The 12,500-nt window shown below is 48.2% G+C and overlaps 1 protein-coding gene across 4 annotated transcripts in view; it reads left to right on the top strand.

Annotated features, from left to right (window-relative positions):
• The window catches only part of LOC118223252 (receptor tyrosine-protein kinase erbB-4-like), a 366,133-nt gene that overhangs the window by 225,973 nt on the left and 127,660 nt on the right, over positions 1-12,500 (top strand). For all 4 annotated transcript variants that reach the window (XM_035409520.1, XM_035409521.1, XM_035409517.1 and 1 more), the window contains exon 3: positions 3,465-3,651. In XM_035409520.1, coding sequence (XP_035265411.1) covers positions 3,465-3,651 — 187 coding nt within the window. The remainder of the gene's footprint in view (positions 1-3,464; positions 3,652-12,500) is intronic.

Here is a 12,500-nt window from a genome sequence, read left to right as displayed (position 1 = left end):
GCAGCGCAACATCAGAGACAAGGGCGCTCAGCGTCTACGGCGGGGTGCTGTTGAGCTGTCGCTTCACTCGGCTCGCGGGCCCTCCAGCGCCCCCTTAAGGCCTGGGGGTCTCCCTGCCCCGGAGCGATGAGTTCATATCAGAGAGAGAGAGGTGCTCATGCCCCTGGTAGGGTCATTCCTGACAAAGACATAAATAAATTTAAATAAAATAAAATAAAATAAAGGAATAAAATGCAAATGCGGTCGAAAGGTTATTCGTTTATGACGATACTCTTGAGGGGCTTATGGGGCTTGGTTTATCGCAGCGGTTTAAGGCCAATGAGTACGTGTTAGCTTGGAGAGCGCCTGTTGGCTGTGGGGGGGGGGGGGGGGAGAGAGGGGGGGGGCAGAATGCATCATCGCCGTCTTCACCGCGACACGGCTAGCGGCACTAGCCTGCAAGGTGAGACAGGTGACCCGCGCAGCACTCTCGAGCGCACCCGTGGCCAGCCAGACGCGGGGCTGAGCTTCACAAATCGCTTTAATCCTTGCAGAGGTCACATAGCATACGACCCAATCACGGATAAACTCAAATCCCGCTCACCTACAGACATGCACTGCTTGTGACCTTTGCTTTGTCATTTCCTGTATTTTATATTTAGACACGGTGATTATGGTCATGACATTATTATTACTATTATTACTATTACTATTATTATTATTTCTGTGCCCTTTGAAAATCACAGATTCGCACATTTCTCCCAGATGGGATTCTGACAGTGCACTACACAAGAAATGAAGAGGAAAATGGTTTAGCTGCAGATTGGATGAGGATTAAAAAAAGGATAAGGATTTTTTAAAAACTTAAAAAAGGACCTTAGTTACAGTTGACGTTGCCGGTTTATGTGCTGCAGTACGACACAGTTCCCTCCGGAGATTTAGCCAAGCGTTTTACACAAGGCTCGTTGTTCATCACTTTTAAAGGGAGCTGGAGTCCATTTCAGGAAAAGCTGCAATAATAAGCTCTCTGTAGTACATTTACATGACAATGAAAAGCCTTTGATAGATAGCACTCTACAAACATTTTTTTTAAATGTAGTTTACCAGACCTCTCTGTGGACTTTCTAACAGATTCTTACCCCTTTGGGCTCGTTACAGGGCTGTGTTTTCAGGTGAGGTGCACTCTGTGATAGAGGTGTCCATATGATAGACGTGTACTGTATGATAGAGGTGCACTGTGTGATAGAGGTGTACTGTGTGATAGAGGTGTACTGTATGATAGAGGTGCACTGTGCGATAGAGGTGTACTGTGTGATAGAGGTACACTGTGTGATAGAGGTGTACTGTATGATAGAGGTGTACTGTGTGATAGAGGTGTACTGTATGATAGAGGTGCACTGTGCGATAGAGGTGTACTGTATGATAGAGGTGCACTGTGCGATAGAGGTGTACTGTGTGATAGAGGTGCACTGTGTGATAGAGGTGTACTGTATGATAGAGGTGCACTGTGCGATAGAGGTGTACTGTATGATAGATGTGTACTGTGTGATAGAGGGTCACTGTGTGATAGAGGTGCACTGTGTGATAGAGGTGTACTGTGTGATAGAGGTACACTGTGTGATAGAGGTGTACTGTGTGATAGAGGTGCACTGTGTGATAGAGGTGTACTGTGTGATAGAGGGTCACTGTGTGATAGAGGTGCACTGTGTGATAGAGGTGTACTGTGTGATAGAGGTGCACTGTGTGATAGAGGTGTACTGTGTGATAGAGGTACACTGTGTGATAGAGGTGCACTATAGGAGTGTGCTTGCTGGCGTGAAGCTGCGATTTGCTGTGTGTCTGTTATACATCAGGCTTTTCTGCAGTGACCAGACTGCCACTAGCAGTCTCCTCCAACAACCACCCCTCCCCCCTTTACTCTGGCTGTGTTAATGGGATCTGTGAGCTGCCCACAACCTCTTCATGCCTTCTGTCTGACTTGCTGGCCAATCAGCTAATTAAAAACTGCCAGTGATCCTCACTCCCATCCTGTTCCCCTCCAGTCATCTACAGAGCTTCTTATTTCTGCCCCAATCCTAGCCAATTAGCTGCAAGGCTCCTCACTACTATTCTGTTTCCAGCCAATGAGCATCAACATTCCACTCTGTTAGCCTTTTCCCTGCCAATGAACTCCGAAGTCCCTCATTGTTAGCCTATTCCCAGCCAATCATCTGCAAAATTCTGCATTGTTGCCCATTCCCAGCCAATCATCTGCAAAGTTCCTCCTTGTTAGCTTATTCCCAGCCGGTCAGCTGCAGAGTGCCTCATTGTTAGTCCATTACAGGCCAATCAGCTTAAAAGTTCTTCATAGTTAGCCTGTTCTTAGCCTGTTCCCAGCCACTTAGCTGCAAAGTCCTTTCAGGTAATTGGACTTCAATGTCGTTGGTAATTCATCTGCAATGCCCTTTGCAGCTGTGCCATTCCCAGCCAATCATCTCCAGCTCTGCGCACTCATATCCTGTTTCCTGGGAAGAGGAAGTACCACAGAACTCCGCTTTCCCTCCAAACTCCTGTCCCACTAGTGTTCTGTATGCATCAACTGGCTGGCCAGTAAACAAGCCAGTAAACAAATCAGTGTGCCTTTCCCGTAGGCAGTTAAGACGGGCCCACCGTTCGCTCGCAAAGCCGCTCTCGTCTACGTGAGCGGACTGGGAAGGGCCCAGTCAGCAAATTGGGCTGGATCTGCCACTCCGGGACGGACTCCGGGTTGACGCGAATGCCTGTTGACAGCTGTCAGTGACTGTCGTCCCCAAAAGGAAGTGCTCCTCAGGATTAATTTCTGGTAACTAGAGCCTGTTTCCCCCACCCCCTGCCTGTCCCGCCAGGCGAAGCGGTTACCGCATCCTGCGTCTGAAGGCGTCTCGTTTTTGGGTAACAGCACAGCACGCAGCCCGGATTGGGATGTCCACGTGATCGATTTGAGGTTTTTGAAAATCTCAGCGGTCATTATCTCCTGAAATTATATTACGGTGTGGTGATAGGCAGTCCTTCTTCCTCAGCGTCTCGCTCTATTATAATGTGCGTATATATAATGTGAGGTTTCACTACAGCCCCGAGCTGAGGTTGTTTGTATTCCCAAGAACTAAAAAATAATCTTATTTTAGCTCAACTCCCAAATGTCCTCTCGGACAGCTAAACGTATGCACTTCGTGTGCTAGGCTGCAGGATGGTGCTGTTTGGCTGTTGTCCTGTAGATCACAGTAAAATATTTATGCACTGTAATGGTATAAGGTCTGCATTTCATACAGAAGAAACTTCTGACAGAATCGGCAGCTTGTCAAGTGGTTACAATTGGTAAAAGGGTAATAAACCTTTAGTGGTCAATGTTTTCTTCATCGGTAATTGGTAACTAATGGCATGTCGTATGTGTGTGAACGCGAGTGTTGCCGTGGGCGACACAGGGAGCACTATGACTATAGCGTCCCTCTGCTCTCTGTCCCCCGCAGTCCATCCGGGAGGTGACGGGGTACGTGCTGGTGGCTCTGAACCAGTTTGACTACCTGCCGCTGGAGAACCTGCGCATCGTCCGGGGCAACAAGCTGTACGAGGACCGCTACGCGCTCGCCATCTTCCTCAACTACCGCCGCGACGGGAACTTCGGCCTGCGCCAGCTGGGCCTCCGCAACCTCACAGGTGCGCCTGTCTGTCCGTCTGTCTGCCTGTCTGTCCGTCTGTCTGCCTGTGTGTCTGTCCGTCTGTCTGCCTGCCTGCCTGTCTGTGTGTGTGTGTGTGTGTGTCTGTCTGTGTGTGTGTGTGCCAGCCTGTCCGTCTGTCTGTCTGTCTGCCTGTCTATCTGTGTGTGTGTGTGTGTGTGTGTGTGTGTGCCTGCCTGTCCGTCTGTCTGTCTGTCTGTCTGTCTGCAGGAACCTCACAGGTGTGCCTGTCTGTCTGTCCGTCTGTCTGTCTGTCTGTCTGCAGGAACCTCACAGGTGTGCCTGTCTGTCTGCCTGTCTGCCTGTCTGTGTGTGTGTGTGTGCCTGCCTGTCCGTCTGTCTGTCTGTCTGCAGGAACCTCACAGGTGTGCCTGTCTGTCTGTCTGCCTGTCTGTCTTCCTGCCTGTGTGTGTTTGTGTGTGTGTCTGTCTGTCTCTCTTTTTTGTAACTTCAAGATAACCTTAGAATCTCTCGCTCCTTGTTTTGTCAGTATGCATTGTTGTTTTAATACACACACATTTACAATTATGAGTAAGTGATTTTTTTAATTTTTTTTTTATAAAAAGCCATCCCTGGACTTTCACAGGATAAGTGTTGTGTGATTTAGTGGATACCAGCATACACGCTTAGCAGATGAGTAATGGTAATTTAAAGGCTGAGCTCGAAGATGCTCAGCAGGGAGTAGAGGATAAGGCGGGCTTCTATCAGGCTCAGCTGCGCCGCGCGCGGAAAACAGCGCAGCGTTCAGAGGAAGCCGGTTTGGGTACGTCCTGTGGCATTTTACAAAAAGAAGACACCGTGGTGAGAATTTCCCTGCCTCCGAAGTTAACTGTGTGTGAATAGCTCAGCACACTGAACCCGATGCCCTTTGGGTAAATGAGCTTCTCTGCTAGACTCAAGCACCGACTAAAACACCTCTCTCCTTTTCTTTTTACATCTGCACCCCCATTCCCTCCCTATCTCACTCTCATTCTCTCTCTTTCTCTCTCTCTCTCTCTCTCTCTCTCTCTTTGACTGGCTTAATCTGCAAATGGAGGAGTCGGGTGGGGAGCTTGAAAGAAACACAGTGTGTTTCCAGTAGCTCTGCTCAAGTTTATAAAACAGACTGTGCAATGAGACCGTTTGAGAAAAGTTTATCCGATGCTGAGGCGACGCTAACTCTAAGCCATAGGCTTGCAAAAAAAAAAAAAAAAAAAGCCGTGCATTTAACAAGCTCCAGGACATTAGGAGTGTCAATTAGTGGGATGAGTGCAGGATTACAGGCTCAGACAAAAAAGGGTTTTTTGGCTTGCCTCCGTAGGGGAACCCTCTTTAGGTCTTTATGGGACTCTCTGTGGTAGGTGTTAAAAGTGTGAAGGCTCCCAGATTGAACTATTTTGCCTGACCAAGAACGCTTGCAATAGATAGCGTTCCTTTATGGCAGGGCTGCCCAACCCTGCTCCTGGAGATCTACCGTCCTGTCGATTTTCACTCCAACCCTAACAAAGCACACCTCATTCAACAACTAGAGATCTCGTTGAACTGCTAATTAGAATCAAGTGTGCCAAACTAGGGTTGAAATTAAAACCTACAGGAACGTGGATCTCCAGGAACAGTGTTGGGCGGCCCTGCTCCGTGGAGACCCAGAGGAGCGTTTTGGAGCCCTTAGTTCTGAGCGTACAGGCGGGGTCCTCTGGTGTAGCAGTCCCTGGGAGGGTAAAGGTCAGCAATGAGCTGAATCCTGTGCTATGTGTCTGCATCAAACCAGTGCAATCAAAATGTCCAGTGTTAAATCAACTTTCACATATGTGTTATTAGTTGTGAATTAACACAATTAATTAACATTTCACTGTTTAGTACTGTGAGCAGCAAGGTCTGTAGACCTGAAGCAGATAACAGACACTTTCCCTGCAGTTCGCATGTAACCAAGGTAACTGTTGTCAGCGGCACTATTCAAGTGTATTTTAGACTTTCCGCTGTGATACTGCAAATATTTCCCCGGCACTTGTAAGCAGTGTTAGAGGTCATGTTATTGACAGGTTATGTGCAGACATAAAGCTACCTAGTTCCTCTTAAGCGGGCAGCAATAACATTTGAAAAAGCTAAAAACAGTTCCGTGGAGAAGCTTCACAGACTTGGTTTTGTTTCTGGCTGTTCTCCCTGGGAGCGAAGCCCATCCCTTGTGCTTCGGTTATGATGTGGGATGAGGGGAATCGATCGGCAGAACACACCAGATAGAAAACGAGAAAGAAAAAGAGAGAGACAGAGAGAGTGAGAGAGAGAGACTCCCCAAAGACTTGGGGAAAGAGGAGAGAGGGAGGGAGAGACAAGCAGGCCCACATTTTCCACTTTTACTTCATAATATTAATATGATACACTATATGACCAAAAGTATCTGGACACCCATCGGTCTGGGTCATGGTTTGGACGAGACCCCTTAGTTCCAGTCAGGGCAAATCTTAATGCTACATCATACAAGCACATTCTAGATGATTCTGTGCTTCCCCAACAGTTTGGGGAAGGCCCTACCCTGTTTCAGCATGACAATGCACATCTACTACTTTACTTGACAGGAACAATGTGTTATTTTGAGCATGGTATCAGAGTATTGAATCGTAGTTAGCTCAAAAGCTGGTTTTCAACTTCAGTCCTGAGCAGGTCTACAAATAAATGTAATGTGATGTCTTGAACTGTAGGCTACTACAGACAGAATAATGCTCATGATGTACTGATACGTGAGTTTCATGACAGTGATAGGTAATTGAATTCATATACAGCCGTACAGCACACGCAGGTGTAAAGTGATGAACACTAATTAAATTAAATCGCGTCGGCAGGCGTTTAAGACAAAAGCTGCGTAAATTGGGCAAAGCAAGAGGCGTTAGAGCGGAGAGGTAAAACGGAACCGTGTTAAAACAATCAGATCTGGCGTACGCGATTAGAGAACATGTTTATTGTGCTGTGCGCTTTTCTTCTTCTTCTTTTTCAAGCACCGTGGAGCGATATTCCAGGCAACGTGAGCGTGGCGACTGCTTGAAAGGGAAGCAGTCATCTGAGATGGATCTGTTAGCTCTCTGGGCTTGACACGCACACACACACACACTCTCTCTCTCTCTCTCTTCTCTCGCTTCCTCTCTCTCCCATTGGTTATGGTGCTGTTACTGGCTGTAGTGTTACATTAGAGCATGGGGTGATACATTGTCAGTTGTTCCCAACCTTGCCCGAGGGCAGGAATTCTCTGCTGAAAAAAAAAACAAAAACATTTTATGTTGCCAATAAGAGCGATAACTGCACGTACAGCATGGTACATAAATATGTACATAACTCCTCCATTTCATCATGCAGGCACTTCTTATCCCGCACCACAGTTTTTAGAATACAAGTGTTAATCAACATCCAGTTACAGCTGGCATTGTGTGCACACATCAGTCCACAGTTCCTTTCCGTCTGTCATTAGGATCGATACCTTCGCAGTAAAGGATGAGTCATCCCTTTATGCACGTGCCGTAGCTGCAAATTATCCTGTCTCTGCATTTATGCGTCCCTGTGCTTATCAATCCAGTCACCAGAGTCAGGGTCAGCGTCAGATTGCGGGTCCTTTCAAACAAACAAGCAAATAAATAAATCTCCTGTCGTAGATTCCCCTAATGTGCTGCCTGATACAATATGCGGCGTGGATCTGTTGAGGTGTTGGTGGTGTATAAAACTTCACCCCGTCCGTAGATTGTCTTTCCTGACTGACAGCTTATGGCAGGCTGATGTCACAAAGAGAGGACACCTGTGTACCCGTGTTTACAGCTCTACAGAACAGCCAGAGCAGTAACCCTGCCCTGTACACAGAGGACAGCACACCTGTGTACCTGTGTTTACAGCTCTACAGAACAGCCAGAGCAGTAACCCCGCCCTGTGCACAGAGGACAGCACACCTGTGTACCTGTGTTTACAGCTCTACAGAACAGCCAGAGCAGTAACCCTGCCCTGTGCACAGAGGACAGCACACCTGTGTACCTGTGTTTACAGCTCTACAGAACAGCCAGAGCAGTAACCCCGCCCTGTGCACAGAGGACAGCACACCTGTGTACCTGTGTTTACAGCTCTACAGAACAGCCAGAGCAGTAACCCTGCCCTGTACACAGAGGAGAGGACACCTGTGTCCCTGTATCCCATCCCCACAGAACAGGCAGAGCACTAACCCCGTCCCGTACACAGAGGAGGGGACCCCTGTGTCCTGCGTCCCGTCTCCACAGAACAGTAACCCCACCCCGTACACACAGGAGAGCACACCTGTGTCCCTGTGTTCACAGAACAGCCGGAGCTGTAACCCTGTCCCGTAGACAGAAGACCCGGCCGCACTTAGTATTAACCTGCACAGCTGTGTTGTCACTTTCTTTCACCACTCTTGCTGTTTTCCTGTTTGTGGCTGTGAAATCGTCCACACACGCTTTTGGGGAATCAGGGACAACGCAAAGTTGAGCTGTACTCCAGTTAGCGTCGATTAAGATCCACCTGAGCATGGCCCATTTTTGGCATTATTTTTATCATTAGCATTAGCGTTTCCTTAAGGTACATCTGGCTTCAGAACTGGTGTCCGTCTGCTGATTCCCTTGCTGTGGCACTTGAAAAGGTCGAAGGTCAACGAGCGAGAATAAAATGACAACACCTCACAACCCAGAACAGAAGACAGGCCAGAAATGAGCATCTCTACCGCTAGCGAGTGGAAATTATATTTCGCTCCCTCCCCCCCGCCCCTCTGGCACGGAAACAGTGGGACGGACTCTCAGAGTTCTCGGTAAACCGTGAGAGCGCACTTTCGGCGCTCTCCACGTTAGCGCCCGCGCGCTCTGTACGTGCCGGCTTGCCTGCGTTATCGGTCCCCTTAAAGTGCGCCGTCATTATGCCCGTTACGAAAGCTGCTAACGCGGGTAGGCTGACGGGCGGCAGTTATCCGCGCGGAACACGTTCCCGGCGCAGCTAATGCGGGATGGAAATAAGGCGCGCGGTTACTGAGAAAATCGGTAGAGATTTACATTTACATTTACATTACAGGCATTTAGCAGACGCTCTTATCCAGAGCGACTTACACAACTTATACATAGCATTTTTACATTGTATCCATTTATACAGCTGGATATATACTGAAGCAATGCAGGTTAAGTACCTTGCTCAAGGGTACAACGGCAGTGTCCTTACCTGGGAATCGAACCTGCGACCTTTCGGTTACAAGCCCAGTTCCTTACCCACTGTGCTACACTCCGTCCCTGTGAGATGCGGAACCGTGCGCAGCTTGAGTGTGGAGTTGCGCAGGCTGAAAGTCCTGAAACATCACTTTCACCGCCTTTTTGTTCTTATGCGTCGTAGGAGCAGCCGCATCGAGAAACGCTGATAGTTCCTCTTCTTCCTTCTCTCTATCTTAAAAATCTTGAAAGTAGATAGAGAGGCAGAGGTGGAGAGAAGTTATACGGTACTGTTTCTGTTTTTGTGCAATGGTTTTTTTTTTTTCTTTCTTTCTTTCTTTCTTTTTTTCTCTCTCCTGGCATCGATCAGCCCGGCTGTTTCTCCAGTCCCAGAGAGACTGCAATGCCTCTGAAGCGCAGACAGGAAGGAGCGTTTTTAATACAGCCGCACCGCGTTGATCTTTATTTTTCCAGATTGAGCTGTGCGCTACGCAGTGGCCCACAGCCCTGGAGGACCTGGTCCCTCTGAGAGGACTTTAGGGGAACTGGGTCAGAGCAGGGCTAACTTGGGCTCATGTTTAGATGGAGGGATAGATAGATGGATGGATGGATGGATGGATGGGTGGATGGATGGATAGATCGATAGACAGACAGACACATTTCCAGCTGATATTGGCTCTTTTTTTGTGCTTCAAGCTCCCAGTTTCGTACACATTGTTAAATGATGAACTGCTGAGACACTTCAAAGTGGTGAGGTTGCCAACTTGTGATTTTTTCAGGAAAAGGTCTGTGACCTGTTGGCAGGTGACTAATTTCTGCATTTCCTGACATCTCCAGTTTAAACAGAAGGTCTGCTCTAACAGGGTATATCTTATTAAACCATGCTTTGCTCATGGTCATTAAAAAAAAGCAAATAAATCCACATTGCCACTGACAGAGAACAAGCTTGTGCAGGGGGCCTGTCTGTTAAGCACGTTAGCACGTTAGCGCAGAGGACATTCGTACCATGGTTGTTCTACTTACTTATGCACCCTTTAGCTACTGCCTGCCAGCAATAATGAGGTGCATTCTGTGCGTTGTCTCGCACGTGTCTTTGAGTGCTGGTGAAGAAAGTGGCATTGGTGTATTCAGTACACCAACCAGGTTATGACCGTTCTGTTAGGAATCTGAAAAGAACTCACTGTGGTGTCGCTCAGCATTTAATTACACCATATATCCATCAGGATCAAAGGCCTATTTCCAGCACAAAGGCTTTCTTTGCCGTTCTCAGGTGATGCTATTCAGGCTAAGGCTACAGTGACTTTATTTTATTTATTGATTTTTTTTATTTTTTATAGCATTGCATGTGGTGTGCATGTGCACTGCACTGGGTTAGTGACATCATACCTAGACGTTGCCTCTCTTAGTCCGCCATGTGACTAATCGTAGATGAATTGGAGCTGGGAGGCGGGGTTTCCCCACGGGCTCGAGAAGGCTTGAGAAATGGCATGTAGGACTGGCTGGTGCACATTTTCCCTAGAACCCTTCTTTGCTATCTAATAGGAAACTCAATTTTAAAAATAATAATAATAATAAATTCCATTCACAGACAAGGAAAGCGTGACTAAATGACCAGGAATCAAATGGGCCATTTTGTGTAATGCAGCTCTCGAGGGTACTGGATGAGAGGGTGCAAGCTGGGGTCTCAGCAGAAAGTGTGGGTTCCCTCTTGGAGCAGGAATAGAACCCTGCGCTGCATGTTCACACTCTGCTACCCTGTCTGCAGCAAAAGCATACTGCGCTTTAACATAGCAGAGCGCCTTATTCAGATCAACATTCAATGCTTATGTGGTTATGGTTATCACACATTCATTACATATTCATGCATACGTTTTTACATATTCTATGCCACATGTACGCACACACACACACACACAAAAAAGAGAGTGAGAGAGAGAGAAAGAGAGGGAGAGAGGAAGAGAGAGAGAAGAGAGATAGATAGAGAGAGAGGGGGGGAGTGAGAGAGAGATCTTAGCTGACTACTCAGGCTTCTGTGGTATGTTATGCTGGGATCCTCCCAGTCAAGCACACTTGCACGTTCATCCAAAGTTTGTTTACCAAAAAATAAAAAGTTGAGCAGACTTTCCACTTAGTCCCATTCTACTGGGAACGGGGAATTATTCAAATTGTCGTGCATTGCTCCAATTTTCCAGTCCTACTTCAGGGTTCCTGGAGACATACATCAAATTATATTCCAGTATTTAGCAGAAAGTCCTATTATGAGATTTAGCAGAGACAAATAATGTTTAGTGCTGGATATTTTTACTTAAGCAATTCAGGTTAAGTGCCTTGCTCTGGGCTACAACAGCGGTGGCCCAACTGGGAATCGAACCTGCAAACTTGCAGTAACAGTTCACTAAACACTGCACAGTGCCGTTGTTCCTAAATCACTTCAAAGAGGTGTCACATTATTTGAACCCGTGACGTACAGACGACCTGTCTGACTGCTCTCTTCGCCCCTCTCTTCGAGGGTGGCTGACCTCACCCTCTTCTCTATAATTGGAAAGACAGATTGTTGGAAGGAATTGACTTGGTTCAATTTAAAATGCATTCTGGTCAGATGTACATATTTTTATATTACGTAACTTACTTGGGATCTTGTTACTTAAAGCATGGCTATGGTATGGTTGGGGCAGGCAAGAGATAAAGAGAGGGGGGGGCTAGTGAGGGAGTGAGAGTGAGAGAGAGAGAGAGGGGGGGAGCAAGAGATAGAAAGAGAAAGAGAGGGGGAGAGAGGGAGATAGAGAGAGAGGGGGGGAGATAGAGAGAGAGAGAGAGGGGGGGGAGAGGGAGATAGAGAGAGAGAGGGAGTCCAGGCAGCGGTCTGTCTGTTCTAGCTCCTTCTCCACTCATGTCTCCAGTAGCACCTCCAGCTCTGGCCATTCTCTGGTCTGGTCTGGACTGTGCTGGTTCAGGCTGTGCTGGGCTGGTCTGTGCTGTGCTGGTCCAGGCTGTGCTGGTCTGGTCTGTGCTGCACTGTGCTGTGCTGGGCTGTGCTGGTCCAGGCTGTGCTGGTCTGGTCTGTGCTGCGCTGCGCTGGTCTGGGCTGTGCTGGTCCGGGCTGGTCTGGGCTGTGCTGCGTTGCGTTACGTTGCGTTGCGCTGTGCTGTGCTGGTCTGGGCTATGCCGGTCCAGGCTCTTATTTGTGTTTCTCCCCGCTAGGAGACGGGGGCTGGCGAGGTCAGTGGCCCGCCGCTGAACTCAATAAAACTGCGTAACCGCAGGGCCCCTGGCGCTGCGCCCAGACCATCGCTCCGTCGAAAACGCTCCGCCGCCTCCCCCCCCGCCCCGCATCCCCGCCACCCCCACCCACCCCCCACCCCGCTGTTTCATTTCCCCCGCCCTCACGAGTCACAGTCCAGCCGCGGCTGAGCGTGAGATGAAGGAGGGATTAGCTCCCGTCAGTCAGCGCTCTCTCTCTCTCTCTCTCTCTCTGCTTCATGTAGGGCGATCGTCGAGAGCCAAATCTAAAACATGTGTCACTCACATATCTGTGCGTCCCCTCCGATTCGCTGTCGATTCGTCTAGAAGTGAGATCTTTTCACAAAAACATTTTCTTATTTGTTCGCGGTGTGCATTTATTTACGTGAGGTTTCATCCAAGTCTGCACCTTTTTGCGTGAGTGAGCACTGCGCGG

This window comes from Anguilla anguilla, chromosome 3 (assembly GCF_013347855.1).
Source record: "Anguilla anguilla isolate fAngAng1 chromosome 3, fAngAng1.pri, whole genome shotgun sequence".
NCBI classification, from domain to species: domain Eukaryota; kingdom Metazoa; phylum Chordata; class Actinopteri; order Anguilliformes; family Anguillidae; genus Anguilla; species Anguilla anguilla.
Note: the sequence above shows the minus strand (reverse complement) of the source record. Positions and strands in the feature narration are given on the sequence as shown.